Consider the following 24,703-nt stretch of genomic DNA (forward strand, 5'->3'; position numbering starts at 1 on the left):
AGCACCAACAGGTCCACAAAGATCACTGAAACAATGGCAAATATAGGTATAGATGAAGAAAAAGCGATCAATAAACAGGCATATATAAATAAACATATGAATAAGAATGGGGGAGAACAATAATTATAATAAAATGCGTCATTGTTATGGATCTGGAGGTTCACAACCTGATAAAAATGGCACATCACATGATAAGGTTGCACAGTAAAACAGGGGAGGGGATGCCGGTATCCCATAAGGTCTATCACATGTATTAGGATGCCAGCGCAGGGTGTGTAGGTATATAGTTTTATATTGACCAGCATCCTCATTAAAAAGATAAAAAGGTATTAACCATAGGCATTTGGTATATAATATAAAAGAGGGGTTAATAAAAAAAATACAAGGGTGCATGTGCAAAACTTTCCTGGATGGGTAAAAATTTCCTGGGTGGGCATATCAATATAAAAAAAAAAAACATAGAAAAAAAAATTCTAAGTCATCATTAGAGTCCTCTTTTCATTATTAGTCCTTGATTATAGCAGTCAAATGGGGAGGGTTCAAATAAATAACATAGGGATATATGCAAAGGAGGTATCTGTGAGGCCTTGAAAGGAGAATTGCAGGGGTACTTACAATAGGTGCGTCCTGGAGGTGTTTGCTGTGCAGTGGTGGCATTTCTGGATCGGGCGCAGCTGGTGTATTTATGTGCGGGAGCCGCGGGGAACTCCCGGACATGCGCATTGGGCAACTTCCGGTCGGGCGTGCGGTCGCAGCGGGAGCTGTGCAATCAAGCCAGGCGGTAAGCGCGTGGTTCGCCGTGGTATGGGGGAGGTGGACGGAAGGGTAGAGATGAGGGGAGGGGTTGAGCACAAAGTGGACGGGAGGGAATGAGAACAGTGATGAAAAATGGTCTGGAAGTAGAAAAAGAATGGAGAGATGTAGGAGAGAATGGAACAGAAAACAAAGGGGAACATGGAGAGGTGGGTGAGAGATAAGGGGCAAGGATGGGGAACTGAATGGGAAATGGGGGGAGAGGGCAAAACCGAAAAAAATTTAAGAAAAAAGAGGAGAGAAAGAGAAAACCAGAGGGAGAAAAGGACAGGTGGGGGACAGCTAGGAGAGAGGGCAAAAAGAATTGTGAAATGAAAGGAGAGAGGGAGAGAGACGAGGGAAGGGGTAGTGTGATGGGATGAGAAGGGGTGGGATGGGGAGGGGAAAAAAAGGGGGGTTGTGGGGTGGTGAGTGCATGAGGGGGAGGAGCATCGGGGGAGGGTGATCTTGCCGGGGAAGGGTGTGGGGAGGAAAGGGGGCGGGAGGGGATGGCTGTGGATGGATGGTTGTGTATATGGGGGAGATGGGTGGGAAGTGTGAGAGATGGGTAAGTATTCGAATATTAAAGTTCAATACATTTATGGAGGCCAACTGTGAGATGGGTTGGTATTCAGGTATTTAGAGTTCAATGCATTCATTGAGGCCATCTGGGGCCAGGCATTTTAATTTGAAAATCCAATAGGCTTTGCGGTTCAATGCGGTCTGTCTGTTGTCCAAGTCTTCTGGGATATGTTCTATGGGGGTGATTTTGATACAAGAAAAGTCCTTATCATGTTTTTCTGTTAGATGTCTTGAGACACTCTGTTTGAGGTACCCGATATTGCAGTTATGTCTGTGTCAATTGAGACGTTTTCGGAGTGTTTGTGAGGTCCTTCCCACATAGTGGAGACCGCAGGAACAGTCTATAGATATATCACATAGGACGAACTGCAGCCAAGATGTGTTTTTATAGCAAAAGAATTGGACACGTTTGTAGTCGTAAATGATTGTCTTCCATGTGTGATGTTCAGGCAACATAAACAACCCTTGCTCTTACATTTGAAAACACCCAGGGTGGAGATGTTGGTTTTTTCGCTTTTCTTAAGCGACTAGGTGCTAAGATATTCTTGATGGTCCTGCCCCTCCGGAAAGTGAGTTGTGGTTTTTCTGGAATTACTTTTCGCAGAATGGGGTCCAGGAGTAGTGCTCCAATTTTTCTCTAGAATTTTTCTGATTTTCTTATGCTCTGCATTGTAGGTGGTGATGAAATTGCAACTGTGAGCATTGGGTTGCTCCTGTGTGTTTTTCCTTGGTGTGGCTGAGGGTAGAAGGTCTTTTTGTTTCGTCTTTAGATTGGCTGTGAATGCTTCTTTGAGAATGGAAGCCGGGTAGTTCTTCTGCTTAAATCTGTTCTGTAGGGTTTTGGCTTGAGTTTTGTAGTCTGTGGTGTTGGTACAATTACGACAGATCCCCCTATATTGACTGTGAGGGATGTTGGTGAGCTATTTTTTTTTTATGTGCACTGCGGAAATCTAAAAAAACTGTTCATGTCAACTTTTTTGAAATGGGTTTTAGTAATGATCTTGTCTTGATGATGGCTGACACTGAGGTCTAGGAAGACAACTGAAAGGGGGTTCATAGTAGGGGTGAACTCTATTTTCCCTCCCCATCCCACCCCTTCTCATCCCATCACACTGCCCCTTCCCTCGTCTCTCTCCCTCTCTCCTTTCATTTCACAATTCTTTTTGCCCTATCTCCTAGCTGTTCCCCACCTGTCCTTTTCTCCCCCTGGTTTTCTCTTTCTCTCCTCTTTTTTCTTAAATTTTTTCGGTTTTGCCGTCTCCCCCCATTTCCCATTCAGTTCCCCATCCTTGCCCCTTGTCTCTCACCCACCTCTCCATGCTCCCCTTTGTTTTCTGTTCCGTGCTCTCCTACATCTCTCCATTCTTTTTCTACTTCCAGACCATTTTTCATCACTGTTCTCATTCGCTCCTGTCCACTTTCTGCTCCATCCCTCCCCTCATCTCTACCCTTCCCTCCACCTCCCCCATCCCCCGGCGAACCACGCACTTACCGCCCGGCTTGATTGCACAGCTCCCGTTGTGACCGCCCGCTGGACAGGAAGTTGCCTCGCGCCCGACCGGAAGTTGCACAATGCGCATGTCCGGGAGTTCCCCGCGGCTCCCGCACATAAATAGACCAGCTGCGCCTGATCCAGACATGCCACCACTGCACAGCAAACACCTCCAGGACGCACCTATTGTAAGTACCCCTGCAATTCTCCTTTCAAGGCCTCACAGATACCTCCTTTGCATATATCCCTATGTTATATATTTGAACCTTCCCTCCCCATTTGACTGCTACAATCAAGGACTAATAATGAAAAGAGGACTCTAATGATGACTTATGAAATTCCCCTTTTGACTGCTATAATCAAGAACTAATAATGAAAAGAGGACTCTAATGATGACTTAGAAAAAAAAAAAAATTTCTTTGTTTTTGTTTTGATATGGATATGCCCACCCAGGAAATTTTTACCCATCCAGGAAAGTTTTGCACATGCATCCTTGTATTTTTAATTAACCCCTCTTTTCTATTATATACCAAATGCCTATGGTTAATACCTTTTTATCTTTTTAATGAGGATGCTGGTCAGTATAAAACTATATGCCTACCCACCCTGCGCTGGCATCCTAATACATGGGATAGACCTTATGTGATACCGGCATCCCCTCCCCCTCCCCTGTTTTACTGTGCAACCTTTTCATGTGATGTGCCATTTTTATCAGGTTGTGAACCTCCAGATCCATAACAATGACGCATTTTATTATTATTATTGTTCTCCCCCCATTTTTATTCATATGTTTATTTATATATGCCTGTTTATTGATCGCTTTTTCTTCATCTATACCTATATTTGCCATTGTTTCAGTGATCTTTGTGGACCTGAGGAAGGCGCATGTTGGCGCTGAAACGCGTTGTCCAATACTTTCTATTCTAATAAATTCTTGTCCTGTGGAACCGTGGCTGTTGAGTCCCGTCCTTTACTAGCAGTAGCGCTCCACCCAATTCCCTCCTTTTCTCTGCCCATTTTGCATCTACATTTCCCTAACCTTGGAGATACGGAAAGGGGAAAGTGAGCTGCACGCTGCACACATCTCACCCACCCAATACCCCTCATAGGTTCTTGCTAGATTTGCTGGAACACTCCAGCAGACCTTGGCCACACCCAAAACGAGGTGGTGTGTTGGGTCCGTCTCTTCCTTATACCACCATCATAGAGAGCGCCCCTCTTTTTTTCCTTTCTGCCTCTACATTAAACTGGAATCCTAAGCCGAGCATACTGCACAACACATTACTCAATGTGCAAAATACATTGCAAGAAAAACAAAATACCTAAACAGTCCTACTAGGCTAAGGATGATAGAGATAAAGGGATATGTCCAATAAATACATTTATTATACGATGTTAATAGACAATATAGTATCTATCTATATATATATATATATATATATATATATATATATATAATTAAAACTCAACGTGTGTATGTGTGTATGTTCCAGCATCACGTCCAAACGGCTAAAGATATTAACATGAAACTTGGCACACATGTTACTTATATGTCAACAACAAACATAGGATAGGTAATTTAATCCTTACTCACCCCCATTTGCCAGGGGCAGGGTTTATGTTTAAAGTCCCATACAAGTCAATGGGAAATACATGTTACAGCATAACTTCCAAACGGCTGGAGATATTTCGATAATACTTGGTCACATGTTATTATATCTCCACTTAAAATATAGGATAGTTAATTTAACCCTTAACTACCCCCATTTGTGAGGGTTGGGGTTTTTGCTTAAAGTCCCATGCAAATAAATGGGAAATGTATGTTCCCACATAACTTCCATACGGCTGGAGATATTTCAATACCTGGTACACATGTTACGGGTCGGGATAGGAGGACGGGATACCAGGATGGGATACGAGGACGGGATAGGAGGACCGGATAGAAGGTCAGGATAGGAGGTCAGGATAGGAGGTAGAGATAGGAGGACGGGATAGGAGGTCAGGATAGGAGGTCGGGATAGATGGACTGGATAGGTGAATGGTATAGGAGGTCGAGATAGTAGGTCGAGATAGTAGGTCGGGATAGGAGGTCGGGATAGGAGGTAGGGATAAGAGGTCGGGATAGATGGACTGGATAGTTGGACAGGATAGGAGGTCGGGATAGGAGGTCAGGATAGGAGAACGGGATAGAGGTCGAGATAGGAGGCTGAGATAGGAGGACAAGATAGGAGGTCATGATAGGAGGTCGGCATAGGAGAACTGGCTATGAGGATGGGATAGGAGGTCGGGATATGAGGACAAGATGTGAGGATGGCATATGAGGTCTAGATATGATGACGGGATAGGAGGTCGGGATATGGGGTTGGGATATGACAACAATATATGAGGACGGGATGTGAAGTCAAAATCTTCCTCCTTTGTTTATTTTCCTCCCCAACAAGGATTAGGAAGGAAAAACCAGGCAATGCCGGGTATTCAGCTAGTTATATACTAAAGTGTCTTCTGCAGGGCCCTTGCATCAAACAGATAGCCTGTTTAAAAGTAATTAAAAAAAAAACAATTAAAAATTAAAAACACAAAACATTGATATGCACCATTGGTAAATACTGTTCCCCTATTTGGCAAGTATTTGCAATAGCTTTATAGTCTCTTCAATGAGGCAGCAAGATGATGTCCTTTCCGCAAAGTTATTCACAATACAGTTAGTAAGTTGTTCCTTATGGTGATGGCTCGGGCAGTGCCGTGGTGTGGACCGTGAATGTGGCTGGTAAGTATTCAGTATGAGCGCTCGGCAGTGATGTAGTGCCCCTATTTGCTGCCCACTCTACCCTGATGGTATAGGGCTAGTGCATGAATGTCCTTGAGTGGGGGTTAAGGTCAGATGCCGGACATATGCGCTATGCAGCGCTGGAGTCCCTCTCCTTTCTATCCACTTTACCCTGACGACACAGGGATAATAATAAAAAAGTCCCAAGTGGGATAAGGGGGTGCCAACCGAGCGCTCATACTGAATACTTACCAGCCACATTCACGGTCCACATCACAGCATGGCCCCGCCCGAAACATCACCATAAGGAACAACTTATTAACTGTATTGTGAATAACTTTGCCCGCATTGCAGAAATGACAATCTTGTTGCCTCATTGTCATAGTACACCAGTAATGGCGAAGAGACTATAAAGCTATTGCAAATACTTGCCAAATAGGGGAACAGTATTTTTTTTTTTATTATTATTTCTTTTAAACATCTATCTGTCTGATGAAAGGTCCCTGCAGAAGACACTTTAGTATATAAAACAATATTGTCTATTAACATTGTATAATACATTTATTTATTGGACATGTCCCTATATCTCTTTCTTTTTTCTTTCTATCATCCTTAGCCTAGTAGGACTGTTTTGGTATTTTGTTTTTCATGCATAAGTTGTTACACCCTGGAGTTATCCTTTAACACAGTACGGACATTTATGCATGCGGCCATATCAGATATATGTTTATGTTTATTTTACATAATTTTATTTTAAAAAATGGGAAAAGGGGGGTGCAATTAAAACTTTTATTAGAGAAGGGGCATATTCACATTATTTCTTTTATTTTTTTTCTCTTATACTTTATTTTTTTTTTAGTCCCCATTGGAGACTATTACATGAAATCTTTAGATTGCTTACACTGATCAATGCTGTCCAAGAACAGCATTGATCAGTTATCTGCGCTGCATTACTACAGGCTGCCATGGCTTCCTGCAGGACTGGAGAGCTTATTGGACAGACAGAGGCAGGTAACAGTTCTCCATCCGTCATCTCGGCAGATCAGGACCCTATGACTTTACTGTAGGTGTTCTGATCAGCTCAGCTTAGCTGCCGGGATCAGATTTTTTGCATTTTAGACACTATGATCAACTTTGATTGCAGTGCCTGAAAAGTTAATGCTGGACATAACCCCGATCGGTGATATCCGGCATTAGACACGAGTCCCGGCTGCTGATAGCAACTTGGACAATCCCCATATGATATGCACATGTACGTCCTGTGTTCTTAAGGCGTTAAACATTTTGCTGTACTATTTACAGTAAACAGATTTTTACTGGCTTTACTCAATAAGTTTTATGTGGTAAGGGGTTTAAGGCTGCTAATATATACAGTGGGGCACTACTACCTACAGGGGGAAATTAATGAAACTACATGAAGGGACCGATCTACCTCCTGTCACCCTAGAACCTATCTAGCAAGTCTGGTGGGGGGGAGGGGGGGGTGAACCTACCTGCTCTTATCCACCCACTTTAATGTGTGGGACATAAAGGGGCATTATTACTATATGGGGCACTATAGGTTCTAGAAAAGTGCGGAGCCTAAAATGTTTGTCTGGCAAGTTCTGTGGAGATCAGTTGTGGCTGGAAGAAATCATCATAATGCTGAATAAAGAAAAAAAAAGGAAAGTAAACGACTCCGACCAGAGAAGACGTCAGCTAGGAGTCACCGGATGTAATGTAACCACTTATATGCAACTGCATGTAAGAGTAAATTCAGCACTGCTGGTGACTTGCTCCGCCCCTATCCCGACAGCTCACCTTCAAGGTGGTGCTCAATGTGCTAACAGTAGGGTAATCATAGATGAACAATGTAGAAAAGAACTGCAGGGCACTCACCATTGGTGTATAAAATGTCGTCTTTATGCCATGAAAAAGAACGGGTGCATAGAGAAACAGGAACGGTCGTACAAAGGTGTGAGGGTGACTCTACGGGCAACTGTGCCATTTCGTGCAGCAAGCGCTTCGACTGGCCCACAACAATGGTAGTGTAGTTAAGTGTTAGTGTAGGGTCTTACTCAAAAGAGTCTACCATTTCATCACTATAGAATATTTGGATTTGGAGCTTCAGGTGATCCTTCCCATGTGTGGGTGAGAAAAGAAGAAAGGCGCTCTCTGTGGAGTATAGCCAGCACGAGGGTGGGGAAAAAGAAAAGGAAAAATTTCCGTGCTCACCCTGCTAAGTTGTGTAGTGGCATACACAACAATGCTGATTGCATGTGATTTTAGGATCACAATCCTGTAGTCTGCAGCCTTCCTGAGAAATATGGAATAAACACAGGCTGATGAAGCCACGCATGCAGTGAAACGCGTTGCTATTAAACCTCCATGCCTTTACCTGGGCTTTGTTCATTTCTCCGTGGTCAGCACCGAAAATCCTGGTCTTTTGAAGTCCTGTGTTTATTCCATGTGTGGGTGAGGGAGATCAGCTGTACAGGCCTTAATCTCTGCTTTAGTAATGTCATTTTTTCTATTTTGGGTGTATTTTAATGCTTCTCTGGGTTTAGGCTAGGTTTCCACACAGGTTATTTTCTGGCATTTTTTGGAAAACTACCACTGCAATTTTTGAGCCAAAGCCAGAGGTGTATTCAGAAGGAATGGGAAATATAAAGGAAGGACTTATATGTCTCCTTCCTACTGGATCCACTTCTGGCTTTGGCTCAAAAACTGCAGTGGCAGTTTTCCAAAAAACACCAGAGAAAAACCTGTGTGGAAACCTAGCCTTAGGAGGAAAAAAAAAAAAAAGTGGGAAACTTATAAATCCTTTTAATTGTGCCATAGACTTTTGGCAGTTCTGAGGTCCAAGTATCATCACCTTCCTCCTGGTGAGGTCCCAATAGAAGAAGCTTCACAAGCCCTGATCTGAGAGGACAAGTTCCCTCATTTTTATCTTTCCTTTCTAGTTAAATGGAATACATACAGTTTTGGAATGTAGTTGACAATTTTTATGGGTTAAGTATTAGTTATATATATCTATGAATAGAGATATGTGTGGAGAAATAGATACAGATCACAGTAACACTTACTTTTTACTAATTTTGATGGATCCTCCAACTTTCTCTGATGTTTAATGACCCTGGGATTGTATTTATACAAAGTCTCATAAACCTTCTCTTTGTCAGAGTCATCACAGTATCTGACAATATAATACAGACGTCTCATCCTGTCCTCAGGTTCTGATATTTCCATTATATAATCCCGCTCTTCTTCTGTCAGCAGATTATTCCTGTACAGATCATATATAACTGGACGTATATTTTTTATCCCATCAATCAGATCCTGGTCATGTCGGTCTATAAAGTGATCTCCAGCTGTAGAGACAAGAAATACAAGAATCACACAGAGGGATGAGGATGAACAATCTAATGTTTTACCTGATGTCATTTATTGTATATAATGTAAGTGATGTCAGAGGAGAAGGACCATCAGTCTATATATGAGGAGGGGATAATGAAGTCCCTGTTCACACCAGGATTGTCCATCAGTCTATGTATGAGGAGGGGATAATGAAGTCCCTGTTCACACCAGGATTGTCCATTAGTCTATATATGAGGAGGGGATAATATAGTCTCTGTTCACACCAGGATTGTCCATCAGTCTATATATGAGGAGGGGATAATATAGTCCCTGTTCACACCAGGATTGTCCATCAGTCTATGTATGAGGAGGGGATAATATAGTCCCTGTTCACACCAGGATTGTCCATCAGTCTATATATGAGGAGGGGATAATATTGTCCCTGTTCACACCAGGATTGTCCATCAGTCTATATATGAGGAGGGATAATATAGTCCCTGTTCACACCAGGATTGTCCATCAGTCTATATATGAGGAGGGGATAATATAGTCCCTGTTCACACCAGGATTGTCCATCAGTCTATATATGAGGAGGGGATAATATAGATTAAATTTAAAAAATTCTTCACTTTATAAAAAAATAAATGTAAAATACGTTCCTTATGATTAAAATATTTTCTATGTATGTACACAGAGGAGGAGAGTGATATATGTGGAGAAATAGATAGAGATCACAGTAACACTTACTTTGTACTAACTTTAAAGGATCCTTTGGCTTTTTCAGATATTCCATGACCCTGGGATTGTATTCATACAAAGTGTCATAAACCTTCTCTTTGTCAGAGTCATCACAGTATCTGATAATATCATACAGACATCTCATCTTTTCCTCAGGTCCTGATATTTCCATTATATAATGCCGCTCTTCTTCTGTCAGCAGATGATACCAGTACAGTTCATGTATAACTGGATCTACATTTTTTATTTTCTCAATCAGATCCTGTTCATGTCGGTCTATAAAGTGATCTCCAGCTGTAGAGACAAGAAATACAAGAATCACACAGAGGATGAACAATCTAATGTTTTACCTGATGTCATTTATTGTAGATAATGTAAGTGATGTCAGAGGAGAAGGACCATCAGTCTATATATGAGGAGGGGATAATATAGTCCCTGTTCACACCAGGATTGTCCATCAGTATATATATGAGGAGGGGATAATATAGTCCCTGTTCACACCAGGATTGTCCATCAGTCTATATATGAGGAGGGGATAATATAGTCTCTGTTCACACCAGGATTGTCCATCAGTCTATATATGAGGAGGGATAATATAGTCCCTGTTCACACTAGGATTGTCCATCAGTCTATATATGAGGAGGGGATAATATAGTCCCTGTTCACACCAGGATTGTCCATCAGTCTGTATATGAGGAGGGATAATATAGTCTCTGTTCACACCAGGATTGTCCATCAGTCTATATATGAGGAGGGGATAATATAGTCTCTGTTCCCACAAGGATTGTCCATCAGTCTATATATGAGGAAGGAATAATATAGTCCCTGTTCACACCCAGGTCCATATTTATGGCTCATGCTGCCCTAGGCACTTGTAATGAATTTTTCCCATTAGGGTGATTCTGAATATATTTCATACAGATCTGCAGTGATGTCCAACAATTTGTTGAAACCGACCCGACCCAAGTGTAGTAACAACATAGGGGCCGGTCCGGTACAGGCGTTCGTTCGCTAAAGTGACCTAAGACACTTGGTCTTCATCCCCAGGCGTGTAAGTGCTTACCTACATTCATGGGTGTAAATGTTGGCACCCCTGAAATCTTTCAAGAAAATTAAGCATTTCTCACAGAAAAGGATTGCAGTAACACATGTTTTGCTATACATATGTTTATTCCCTTTGTGTGTATTGGAACTAAACCAAAAAAGGAGGAAAAAAAGCAAATTGGACATAATGTCACCAAACTCCAAAAATGGGCTGGACAAAATTATTGGCACCCTTTCAAAATTGTGGAAAAATAAGATTGTTTCAAGCATGTGATGCTCCTTTAAACTCACCTGGGGCAAGTAACAGGTGTGGGCAATATAAAAATCACACCTGAAAGCAGATAAAAAGGAGAGAAGTTCACTTAGTCTTTGCATTGTGTGTCTGTGTGCCACACTAAGCATGGACAACATAAAGAGGAGAAGAGAACTGTCTGATGAGTTGAGAACCAAAATTGTTGAAACATATCTACAATCACTAGGTTACAAATACCTCTCCAGAGATATAAATTTGCCGTTGTCCACAGTACGCAACATTATCAAGAAGTTTGCAACCCATGGCATCGTAGCTAGTCTCCCTGGGTGTGGACGGATGAGGAAAATTGATGAAATGCAGGATAGTTCAAATGGTGGATAAGCAGCCCCAAACAAGTTTCAAAGATATTCAAGCTGTCCTGCAGGCTCCGGGAGCATCAGTGTCAGCGCGAACTATCCATCAACATTTAAATGAAATGAAATGCTTGTTTTTTCGTGTCATATTCTACTTTATGTTGGTAATTTCCGTCAATACTTGCATCTTTTCTTGGTGAAAAATTCCAAAATGTGATGAAAAAATTTAAAATTTTGCATTTTTCTAGCTTTGAAGCTCTCTGCTTGTAAGGAAAATAGACAGACATTCCAAATTATATACTGATTCACATATACAATGGGGAAGATTTATCAAACCTGTCCAAAGGAAAAGTTGCTGAGTTGCCCATAGCAACCAATCAGCTCGATTCTTTCATTTATTTTAAATGCCTGGGAAAAATGAAAGAAGCGATCTGATTGGTTGCTATGGGCAACTGGACAACATTTTCTCTGCACAGGTTTTGATAAATCTCCCCAATATATCTACTTTATGTTTCCATCATAATGTTATGTATATAGTTCACCTATAGGGGTGTGGGTGTGTGTCCGGGGGCAGCTAGCCTGGGTGCTCAGACACACACGCGCACCCATCTACACATCACATATTTCCATACACTAGCAGGTACATTACATCACTGGTTTGATTATTATGGGGGACACATAATACTACATTTATTGGACACAATAGAAGTTTACACACATTGGGGTTCACACATCACTGTAGTTTACACATATTGGGGTTCACATATTAGTTATGCACTAGTGTTCACATTGGAGTTGGGTGGATACAGACCATCTCTCACACACACTCCGGATTGGCATGGAACATTCACGTTTATGGGTAGGGGCCCATGGTTAATATGGAGGGAGCTATTCAGGTAAGAAGGATGGACACTGCTATGGAATGATTTCTTATGCATATTAAATATGTTTTCCCTACTATATTCAGGTCCGAGTGATGTCCAGATGACAGTGGCTTACTCTATGAGCGAGAGGAATGGATGTGAGAGATAGGAGGAATTTATCTGGATTGTGGGATGCTTCAGTTCTGGTGCGAAATATTGGGCTCTGGAGGCCTCGTGGAGTTTGGGACCTATTTTTCTGCTTAAAGGAGTCAAGTTGGGATTGAGTTGCTGACTATAAATTTCCTTTTTCTTCGTCTCTCATCATGGAAAATTGAACATGGAGAACTATTGAGGCATGATTGATTGGATCTGGACTTTGTATGTTCCTCACGGTTTTTCTCCCACAATGGGAGACTTTGATATATATATCCTCCCATAATGGGGGACTTTGATCAGTATATCCTCTAAAACTACTTCTCTGGACTAAATCCCCCTTTGGATAGGGGTCTGGGGAGATTTCCCCATGGATATGGAAAGATGTCTAATGTAGTAATATGATGGCTAAATAGATGTATTAAATTAAAATTATTCTAATAAAATGTAACAATTATAGATTTGGTTGAAGGAGTTACCTGGAGTCGAATAGTTAGGGGTACAGGGAGATTATATACAAAAAAATGTTTTCGGTGCGTGCATGAAAAGTGAAGGATGCAGAGATTAGTATGAAGTGTGGTGTAGATATGTGAGAGACTGGGGTAAGATTTTGAGAACATGTGTCACGATTCGGCAGGCTGGAGGTGGATCCTCTGTGCCAGAGAGGGATTGGCGTGGACTGTGTCGGTGGACCGGTTCTAAGTTGCTACTGGTTTTCACCAGAGCCCGCCGCAAAGCGAGATGGTCTTGCAGCGGCGGTAGCAACCAGGTCGTATCCACCGGCAACGGCTCAACCTCTCTGACTGCTGAGATAGGCGCGGTACAAGGGAGTAGACAAGAGCAGGGTCGGACGTAGCAGTAGGTCAGGGCAGGCAGCAAGGATCGTAGTCAGGGGCAACGGCAGGAGGTCTGGAACACAGGCTAGGAACACACAAGGAAACGCTTTCACTGGCACAATGGCAACAAGATCCGGCAAGGAAGTGCAGGGGAAGTGAGGTATTAATAGGGAAGTGCACAGGTGAAGATACTGATTAAAACCCATGCGCCACCGGCGCACCGGCCCTTTAAATCGCAAAGACCCGGCGCCCGCGCGCCCTAGGGAGCGGGGCTGCGCGGGCCGGGACAGCACAGACGGGGAACGAGTCTGATAAGCAGGTCGGGATGCGCATCGCGAGCGGGCGCGTCCCGCGGCGCGAATCGCATCCCGGCTGGGGACATTATCGCATCACACCCGGTCAGCAGGTCTGACCGGGGCGCTGCGAACAGGAGAACACTGTGAGCGCTCCGGGGAGGAGCGGGGACCCGGAGCGCTCGGCGTAACAGTACCCCCCCCCTTGGGTCTCCCCCTCTTTTTAGAACCTGAGAATTTGTGGATAAGGTTCTTATCAAGGATGTTGTCCTCGGGTTCCCATGACCTCTCCTCTGGGCCGCAATTCTCCCAATCTACAAGAATTTTTTTTTTACCTCTGACCGTCTTGGATGCCAGAATTTCTTTAACCGAGAAAATGTCAGAGGACCCGGAAACAGGAGTAGGAGCAACAACCTTGGGAGAGAAGCGGTTAAGGATGAGTGGTTTAAGGAGAGAGACATGAAAAGCATTAGGAATACGGAGAGAAGGAGGAAGAAGGAGTTTGTAGGAGACAGGGTTGATTTGGCATTTGATTTTAAAAGGACCAAGATAACGTGGTCCCAGTTTATAACTGGGGACACGAAAGCGGACATACTTGGCGGAGAGCCATACTTTGTCTCCGGGAGAAAAAACAGGGGGAGTTCTTCTTTTTTTGTCGGCATGTTTCTTCATCCGGGATGAGCCCTGTAGGAGAGATTTTTGAGTCTCTTTCCAGATGGTGGAGAAGTCGCGAGTCACCTCATCAACAGCGGGCAAACCAGAAGGCAGGGGAGTGGGAAGGGGCGGGGGGAAGAGGGTGACGGCCGTACACCACAAAAAATGGGGATTTAGCGGAAGACTCAGAGACTCTGAAATTGTACGAGAATTCGGCCCATGGTAGAAGATCGGCCCAGTCAGCCTGGCGGGAGGAAACAAAATGTCGCAAATAGTCACCAAGAACCTGATTAATTCTTTCCACTTGCCCATTGGATTGGGGATGATAAGAAGACGAGAAGTTTAATTTGATTTTAAGCTGATTACAGAGGGCCCTCCAGAATTTCGACACAAATTGAACGCCTCTATCCGAGACGATATGCGTAGGAAGCCCGTGAAGGCGAAAAATGTGCACAAAAAAATAGTTTCGCCAACTGAGGCGCAGAAGGAAGACCTGGAAGAGGGATAAAATGTGCCATCTTGGAGAACCGATCAACGACCACCCAAATAACTGTGTTGCCATGGGATAAAGGTAAATCAGTAATAAAGTCCATACCAATCTGAGACCATGGTCGCTCAGGAACAGGCAGAGGATGGAGGAGACCGGCAGGCTTCTGGCGAGGGTCTTGTCCCGGGCACAGACTGTACAAGCCCGAACAAAATCAGCAACATCAGCTTCCAGGGTAGGCCACCAATAAAAACGAGAGATGAGCTGGACGGATTTTTTGATGCCAGCATGGCCTGCGAGGTGTGAGGAGTGTCCCCACCTGAGAATCCTGAGGCGCTGGCGTGGAGAGACGAAAGTCTTCCCTGGAGGAGTTTGTCTGATGGAAGCTGGAGAAGTGGAGATCAGACAGTCCGGAGGAGTAATGTGTTGCGGGGAAGCTTCCATTTCAGAGGCATCCGATGAACGAGAGAGAGCGTCAGCCCTAATGTTCTTGTCAGCGGGGCGAAAATGAATTTCAAAGTTAAAACGGGCAAAGAACAACGACCACCTAGCCTGGCTAGGGTTCAGCCGTTGGTTAGACTGAAGACAAGAAAGATTCTTGTGATCAGTGAATATAATAACTGGGTATTTGGATCCGTCCAGCAGGTGCCTCCATTCCTTAAGCGCCAATTTTATGGCCAGTAGTTTTCGATCACCAATGGAGTAGTTTTTCTCCGCCTGAGAGAAGGTCCTAGAAAAGAAACCACAAGTAACAGCATGTCCGGAAGAATTTTTCTGTAGGAGTACCGCTCCAGCTCCCACCGAGGAGGCGTATACCTCCAGTGAGAAGGGTTTAGATGGATCAGGTCTGGAGAGTACGGGAGCAGAAGAAAAAGCAGTTTTGAGATGGTTGAACGCCTCTTCCGCTTGAGGAGGCCAGGACTTAGGGTTGGCGTTTTTCTTGGTTAGGGCCACAATTGGGGCCACAATAGTGGAAAAATGTGGAATAAATTGTCTGTAATAATTGGCAAACCCCAAGAAACGTTGGATAGCACGGAGTCCGGAGGGGCGTGGCCAATCCAATACGGCTGATAGTTTGTCCGGGTCCATTTGGAGTTCCTGGCCAGAGACTAAGTATCCTAGGAAGGGAAGAGATTGACATTCAAAGAGACATTTTTCCATTTGGCATATAATTGATTGTCCCGAAGTCTCTGAAGAACCATGCGGACATGCCGGCGGTGTTCTTCTAGGTTAGAAGAAAAAATCTAAATATCGTCCAGGTAGACCACAACACAGGTATATAGAAGATCACGAAAAATTTCATTTACAAAGTCTTGGAAGACGGCAGGGGCGTTGCAAAGCCCAAAAGGCATAACCAGATATTCAAAGTGTCCATCTCTGGTGTTAAACGCGGTCTTCCACTCGTCCCCTTCCCTGATGCGGATGAGATTATATGCACCTCTTAAATCCAATTTGGTAAAGATGTTGGCGCCACGTAGGCGGTTAAAGAGTTCTGAGATAAGAGGTAGGGGATAGCGTTTTTTTATAGTGATTTTATTAAGACCGCGGTAATCAATGCAAGGTCGTAAGGAGCCGTCTTTTTTGGAGACAAAGAAAAATCCAGCTCTGGCAGGGGAGGAAGACTTGCGGATAAATCCCCTTTTTAAATTCTCTTGGATGTACTCCGACATGGCTTGTGTTTCTGGAGCGGACAGAGGATAGATTCTGCCCCGGGGTGGAGTAGTACCAGGGAGGAGGTCAATAGGGCAGTCATAAGGCCTGTGAGGAGGCAAAGTCTCTGCTTGTTTTTTGCAAAAAACATCAGCATAGTCCAGATAGGCCTTGGGGAGACCTGGTATCGGAGGAGCCATAGGGTTTTGACTGACAGTACTGGGAGCAGACATAAGACAGTTCTTGTGGCAAGTAGTACCCCAGTTCTTGATCTCCCCGGTGGTCCAATCGAGGGTTGGGGAATGGCGTTGAAGCCAAGGTAGCCCAAGAAGAATTTCCGAAGTGCAGTTAGGGAGGACCAGAAATCCAATCTTTTCGTGATGGGGTACAATGCACATTAAGAGGGGTTCCGTGCGGTAACGCACAGTACAGTCCAATCTTTCATTATTAACAGAGGCGATGTAGAGGGGTCTGGCGAGACTGGTCACCGGGATGTTGAACCTGTTGACGAAAGAGGCCAAAATAAAATTTCCTGCAGATCCTGAATCCAAGAAGGCCACAGAAGGAGAAGGTAGAAGAAGAAATCCGCACAGGCACAGTAAGACGTGGAGAAGCAGAGTTCACACCTAGAGCTGTCTCACCTTTGTGCGGAGTCGGAGTGCGTCTTTCCTGACGTGGAGGTCGGATAGGACAATCCTTCAAGAAGTGTTCTGTACTGGCACAGTACAGGCAAAGGTTCTCAATGCGGCGGCGTGTCCTCTCTTGAGGTGTCAAGCGAGACCGGTCAACTTGCATAGCCTCCACGGCGGAAGGCACAGGAACGGATTGCAGCGGACCAGAGGAGAGAGGAGCCGGGGAGAGAAACCGCCTCGTGCGAACAAAGTCCATATCCTGGCGGAGCTCCTGACGCCTTTCGGAAAAACGCATGTCAATGCGGGTGGCCATATGAATAAGTTCATGCAGGTTAGCAGGGATTTCTCGTGCGGCCAGCACATCTTTGATGTTACTGGATAGGCCTTTGTTGAAGGTCGCGCAGAGGGCCTTGTTATTCCAGGACAATTCGGAGGCGAGAGTACGGAATTGGATGGCGTACTCGCCAACAGAAGAATTACCCTGGACCAGGTTCAGCAGGGCAGTTTCGGCAGAAGAGGCTCGGGCTGGTTCCTCGAAGACACTTCTAATCTCTGTGAAGAAAGAGTGTACAGAGGCAGTGACAGGATCATTGCGGTCCCAGAGCGGTGTGGCCCATGACAGGGCTTTCCCAGACAGAAGGCTGACCACGAAAGCCACCTTTGACCTTTCAGTTGGAAATTGGTCCGACATCATCTCCAAATGCAGGGAACATTGTGATAGAAAACCACAGCAAAATTTAGAGTCCCCATCAAATTTGTCCGGCAATGATAAACAGAAGTTGGATGCGGCCACTCGCTGCGGAGGAGATGGTTGCTGAAGCTGTGGTAGAAGCTGCTGTAGCATCACGGTCAGTTGAGACAGCTGGTGGCCTTGTTGCGCTATCTGTTGCGACTGCTGGGCGACCACCGTGGTGAGGTCAGCGACAACTGTCAGCGGGACCTCAGCGGGATCCATGGCCGGATCTACTGTCACGATTCGGCAGGCTAGAGGTGGATCCTCTGTGCCAGAGAGGGATTGGCGTGGACCGTGTCGGTGGACCGGTTCTAAGTTGCTACTGGTTTTCACCAGAGCCCGCCGCAAAGCGGGATGGTCTTGCAGCGGCGGTAGCAACCAGGTCGTATCCACCGGCAACGGCTCAACCTCTCTGACTGCTGAGATAGGCGCGGTACAAGGGAGTAGACAAGAGCAGGGTCGGACGTAGCAGAAGGTCAGGGCAGGCAGCAAGGATCGTAGTCAGGGGCAACGGCAGGAGGTCTGGAACACAGGCTAGGAACACACAAGGAAACGCTTTCACTGGCACAATGGCAACAAGATCCGGCAAGGAAGTGCAGGGGAAGTGAGGTATTAATAGGGAAGTGCACAGGTGAAGATACTGATTAAAACCCATGCGCCAATCAGAGGCGCACCGGCCCTTTAAATCGCAAAGACCTGGCGCGCGCGCGCCCTGGGGAGCGGGGCCGCGCGCGCCGGGACAGCACAGACGGGGAACGAGTCTGGTAAGCGGGTCGGGATGCGCATCGCGAGCGGGCGCGTCCCGCGAATCGCATCCCGGCTGCGGACATTATCGCATCGCACCCGGTCAGCAGGTCTGGCCGGGGCGCTGCGAACAGGAGAACGCTGTGAGCGCTCCGGGGAGGAGCGGGGACCCGGAGCGCTCGGCGTAACAACATGGATATAGATCATCTGAGAGTGATGATCTGAAAAATGTATAGGCTTATGCTAAAAGAAGTGAGTGACCATATCTTGGATTTAAGTGTGTTTATTTATATATTTTTTTTACAGCACATTTTTTTACAGCACATTTAGTGTGGATTATTTTGGGGGCCTTATGGGTCATAATGAGGTGTTCTAGGATGAGCTATTAAATAAGCTCTAATAGGGTTTGCCTATTTAAATTATTGTGTCAATATGTGTAGGTTTTGTACTATGAGATTGGTATATATATATAAAATGTGTGGGCCATGTATTAGGTAAATAATGGACATGTTAGTTTAATTGATATGACAATATAGGGTTAAGAATGCATATAGAGTGCCGTGCTCTACATACTAAGTGATATAGGCTCCACTGTTTTAGTAATAATATGGAATATATGGTGATGTACCAATAGGTGATATAGTACGTATACTTTGGGACTAATGGTATAAGATGTGTAATACATGTGGTCTCTAGATGGGTTAAGGGGGATATAAAAGGTATATATGAGCCCAGTATACATATAAGTCTTTATGATAAGATGCATGCGAGTGGTGTAAGGTTCATGATAAAGGGTAACAGGTCTATGACCCAAGAGTGTAACATGTGTTATTAGTTCTATGATAAGTACGTTATAATTCCACTTATGATATGTTATAAATATCACCCTAAGGGGTATGAGTTATTTGATGAGCGCACTTTTTATAATACGACATGTTATAAACACTGTCTTGAGATGTATGAGTTATGATAAATATGGTATTAATGTACTAAAGGGTTAAATTAGGTATTGGAGTATTAAGATGACTGTTATGGTTTGATACCCATCTGGGCCTTTGTATATAAGGTATCATATGAATATAGGAGGATACGGTCATGAGTAGATGCAGGGATCCTTTGAGTATGCTACTACATGTATTTTGCTGTATGGAGTTAAAACAATGTTTGAAGTATGCAAAACTACATCCCCATATAAGCATAAAATGGCAATAAGTTGCAATCCCTAAAAAGGATGCCCTGTGCAGAGATTAATATATTTGTGTGAACCATGGGGATGTCAACTGAGATGCGCATGCGTGGTGAAAGGGAACTCCGTTATGTGGTAGATTGGTTTGAATAGACTGTGGGGATATGAGTGGTGGTACGCATGCGTATGAATGTGATATGAGGTTTGTGTTGTGTGATTGATGTGCTGCGGTGAGTGTGTATGAGTAGAGATGCGCAGGCGCAGTGATTGCAAGTGAGAGGCTCTTAGCCGTGGATATGGAATATACTCTGCGCAAGCGCGGGTGATCTGTGTGTGGGACGCAGCTGCGAGAGAGTGACAGAGCGGCTGTGGATCATGGAGCGGATGTAACCTTCTCTGTACCCGGAAGTACAAGCGGGTTAATGCCCGGAGACAGGACATAATGGACAAACAGGTAACTCCTTCACCACAATTAGGTTAATTATGTTTGGTATATATGGCAGAAACTGAATGAAGGAGGCACAACACCCCTGAGGAAGTTCCTGACGAGCAACAGAACGCGTGGGGTCTCTAGGGGGGCACCTGCCATACTACTCCTCCACCTATTGTTCTCCACTGCTAGTCCCCTGTGCTATTTATGAAGGATATTCAGGTTGTATACATATTATCAGTGTTGTGGGGATAGGACTGTATGGATTTAACATTCTTGTTACATGATAGGCTACCAACCTATTTATTTGTGAAGGCAGGTGCCCTGGGTGGGGTTTCCCCTTTTTTTTAGGGGGCCCCCCCTTGTTTGTGCATTTTAATTGTATTGTCTGCGTTTTGTAATACTTATGTGCAATAAAGATAACATTTTTTGGATTATAGCAACTGTGGGTGTGCATTATATTGCGTATTTCTTTTTCTTCTCTGGTGTATCCATCATAATGTTGACATGTTTGTACTTTTGGAAGACATCAGAGAGCTTCAAAGTTCAGCAGCAATTTTCCAATTGTTCACAAAATTTTCAAAATCGGAATATTTCAGGGACCAGTTCAGTTTTGAAGTGGATTTGAAGGGCCAAAAACTGCACCCCTCAAAGTATTCAAAATGACATTCAGAAAGTGTGTTAACCCTTTAGGTACTACAGGAATAGCAGCAAAGTGAAGGAGAAAATTCTAAATCTTCATTTTGTACACTCGCATGTTCTTGTAGACCCAGTTATTGAATTTTTACAAGGGGTAAAAGGAGAGAAATCTTCTTAAAACTTGTAACCCAATTTCTCTTGAGTAAGGAAATACCTCATATGTGTATGTCAAGTGCTCTGTAGGAGCACTACAAGGCTCAGGAGGGAAGGAGCAACAGTGGAATTTTGGAGAGTGAGTTTTTCTGAAATGGTTTTTGGGGGGGCATGTCCCATTTAGGAAGCCCATATGGTGCCAGGACAGCAAAGAAAAAAAAAAAAACCCACATGGAAAACTATTTTGGAAACTACACCCTTCAAGGTACCTAACAAGGGGTATAGTGAGCCTTAACACCCCACAGGTGTTGACAACTTTTCGTTGAAGTTGGATGTGTAAATGATTATTTTTTTTCACTAAAATGCTAGTTTCGAGGGCGCATGCGCGGGGCTCGAGGGTGAGGACGCTTCACCCGTGAGCTCCGCGCCACCGCAGGAAATATAGCTATATAAGCGCCGTCTTACCGGCTCCACGGAGGCGAAATCTCCCACACTGCTAGCCCACATGGCCAACCAAGATCCCCAGCGATCTGGGATCTCTCAGCTGTCGATGTCCCAGACCATACCCGAAATATTCCGGACGGGTCCGAAATCTAAAATGGCGCCGACCCCAACACAGGCTCCCTGCCAGGAGGCGCCTGAGGAGGAGAGCATAGCTGATACTCCCCAGATAGCAGACCCTACGCCGGATCCCCTCACACCTGCTGACATGTACCGTACCATACAAGGTATGTTCAAAACTGAACTTTCGAGGGCGGTGGCTGACTTTACCAAGCAAATTGGGGACCTGGGCCAAAGAATAGTGGACTTGGAGATTAAGACAGATGATATAGTTGACGCTCTGACCTCAGAGCGCCAAACCAGTGCGGACCATGCCGAACGCCTGGATCTCTTGGAGCTAAAAATTGAGGATCTGGAGAATAGGTCTCGTAGGGCCAACATAAGAATACGGGGCTTACCGGAGTCCCACACTGACCTCCAGCAAGTGGCTACTAACCTTTTCAAAGCACTTTTACCTCAGGCGGACCCCGCTTTGTTTCGCATGGACCGCATACATAGGGCCCTGGCTCGCCCTAAAACGCCAGACACCCCCCGAGATATTGTTCTTCGTCTACATTATCCAGAGGCCCGTGACCGCTTACTCCAGGCTGCACGTAATATTGAGCCCCTGCTGGGGTTACCCTCCTCGGTTCATATGTATGCTGACCTAGCTCCATCAACGCTGGAGAGGAGGAGGCATATGCGCCCCATCACGCTTGCTCTACAAAAAGCACAAGTGCGCTATAGGTGGGGGTTCCCCTTTAATCTACAGTTCCAGCTCCGCTCTACCTTTTACACAGTGCGTACACTGCAGGAAGCTATGGAGATTCTAAAAAACTTACTCGCCTACATAATTTTCTCCTTCGTACCCACCTTATGACCAAGGAGATGTTTATAGCTAGATATACTCCTCCACCTTCTGAATTGCATAGACTTAATCAGATCTTTTCCTTCCTTCTATCTCTTCCCTTCTCCTCTTCGGGGATTTCCCCTACCTCTTTTGAGACACTTGCCATCTATTCACCCTCTCGACCTGGCTCCCTATCTCACATTTACGCTTTGCTTAACAAGTCTCCTCCAGACACTAAGCTGCCTTTCATGACTCAATGGGAAGAGGATCTGGGGGTCTCTATGCCCTTATCTACGTGGCACGATTGTTGTATTCAAATCAGTAAAGGGAGTTGGCAGGTTTCCCTTGATGAAACCTCCCTGAAGGTCCTACACAGGGCTTATTATGTGCCAGCTCGCTTGCACATCATACACCCTGAGGTGTCCTCAGAATGCTTTAGGGGCTGCCAGGAGACGGGTTCCATGCTCCATATATGGTGGACCTGCCCTCAGGTGGCGAGATTTTGGTCGGACATAGCAAGCCTAATTTCCTCGGTCTTGCACATTAGACTGTCCCCCTCTCCTGATGTTTGCTTATTGGGACGTAGGACGCAGGGCATGTCTTCTGCTTCATTTAAGTTAACTCAATTTATTCTGCTGGCGGCCAGGATCCATGTGGCGTCTAAATGGCGCTCCAATGTACTACCAAGCTCTATGGTAGTCTCTAGAGTAAATCAAATATTGCTATCTGAAAAACTTAATGCAATTAGAGCTGACACCAGAGATAACTTTGATAAGGTTTGGGAACCATGGCTGTCTTCTCCCCATGCCCCGGACTTGACGTATTACCTATCTTTGTGATGCACCGTATTAATAGGTCTAAAACATTTCACGACACGGATTACTTATCCCCACTGATACTTCCCTTACCCTTCTTCTCCATCACCCACCCTCCTTGCCCTCCCCATCCCTCCCCGGGTCCACTGATCCTGGCCCCAGTTGGTTGGCATTATTGCCGATTGTTGTCTACGATGAGACTACATTAGGTTCAAAACTAGTTGTATGTACTTTTATACTGTTTAACTGTGATTGCAATGTACTTCTCTGTACCGTTTCCTTGCTTTCAATAAATATATCTTTTGACACTAAAATGCTAGTTTCCACCAAATTTTAAATTTTTTCAAGGAGTAATAGGAGAAAATGCCCCCCAAAATTGGCAACCCCATTTCTTATGAGTAGGAGTCACATTTGGCTTTTGGAAAGCAAATGTAGCTGAAATGGTTTTTGGGGGGCATGTCGCATTTAGGAAGTCCCTATGGTGCCAGAACAGCAAAAAATAAAAATAAAAAAACAAATAAAAAAAAAACACATGGCATACTATTTTGGAAACTACACCCGTCAAGGAACGTAACAAGGGGTACAGTGAGCCTTAACACCCCACAAGTGTTTGACAACTTTTTGTTAAATGTTGGATGTGTAAATGAATTTTTTTTCACTAAAATGCTGATTTTACATTTTTACAATGGGTAATAGTAGAAAATGCCCCCCAAAATGTGTAACCCCATCTCTTCTGAGTATGGAAATACCCCATGTGTGGACATCAAGTGCACTGTGGGCGCACTACAATGCTCAGAAGAGTCACATTTGCAAATTTTGCTGAAATGGGGGGGGGGGGGGGCATGTTGCATTTAGGAAGCCCCTATGTTGCCAGAACAGAAAAAAAAAAAACATGGCATACTAATTTGGAAACTAGACCCTTCAAGGAACGTAACAAGTGGTACAGTGAGACTTAACACCCCCCCCCCCTCAAGGAGCGTTACATGGGGTAAATTACAAAAATGGGGTAGAGTGGGATGTAAATTCATAAAATAGGTTATGTTCCCAGAATGATGACCCAGAGCATAGCCAAAACTAAAAAATATGCCCACCCCAAACCCTATGCTCTGAATTATCATTCTGAGAAGGTGATGTGTGTGGCTGTCCCTAACCTACTGCCTCAAATGCGCACCCCGCTCAGGTGGAGAGAGAGGATAGTGACCCAGATGATAGTGACCCAGAGGATAGTGACCCATGACCCATTTTTGGAAAAATACCCCAGAGGTCTTATCAGGTTTTTGTTTTTTTTTTGTTGAAAGTTTTTTAGTAATTTAGTGGTTTTATGGGGTTAAAATTTTGAATGTACTCTGGACTTGGTACATTGGGGTCAAATTATGGGAAATTAAAATGAAAAGGGAAAATTTAGTACTCCATGGAAGTGTGATACTCCCTGAAGCAATCCTTAATGCAGAGGCCCGGATGATCGGGGTAAGTGTCACATTGAGTGGTGGTATCCTTCCGTATCGCCCTCTTGCGACACTCTGCATTTTTTTTCTGGGATCGTCCCTTCTTTCCAGTGTGGGGGACCTCACCTGGAAAGTGTTGGCCTGGGACGATCCTGGCACCTATATTTCCAGTTTCTTTCCCGGTCACCAAAGATCAGGGTCCTTAGGACTTGTTCTTGAAACTGGAGGAACGTCCCTGTGTTG

The 24,703-nt window shown here is 44.6% G+C and overlaps 1 protein-coding gene across 16 annotated transcripts in view; it reads right to left on the reverse strand.

The window, feature by feature from the left end:
- LOC130367541 (uncharacterized) overlaps positions 1-24,703 on the reverse strand; it is a 459,996-nt gene that overhangs the window by 135,707 nt on the left and 299,586 nt on the right. For all 16 annotated transcript variants that reach the window (XM_056569992.1, XM_056569980.1, XM_056569981.1 and 13 more), the window contains 2 exons: positions 9,717-10,001; positions 8,699-8,983 (listed from right to left, as the gene is read on the reverse strand). In XM_056569992.1, the coding sequence (XP_056425967.1) occupies positions 8,699-8,983; positions 9,717-10,001 (570 nt within the window). The remainder of the gene's footprint in view (positions 1-8,698; positions 8,984-9,716; positions 10,002-24,703) is intronic.

The sequence above is a fragment of the Hyla sarda genome, chromosome 4 (assembly GCF_029499605.1).
Source record: "Hyla sarda isolate aHylSar1 chromosome 4, aHylSar1.hap1, whole genome shotgun sequence".
Classification (NCBI taxonomy): Eukaryota; Metazoa; Chordata; class Amphibia; order Anura; family Hylidae; genus Hyla; species Hyla sarda.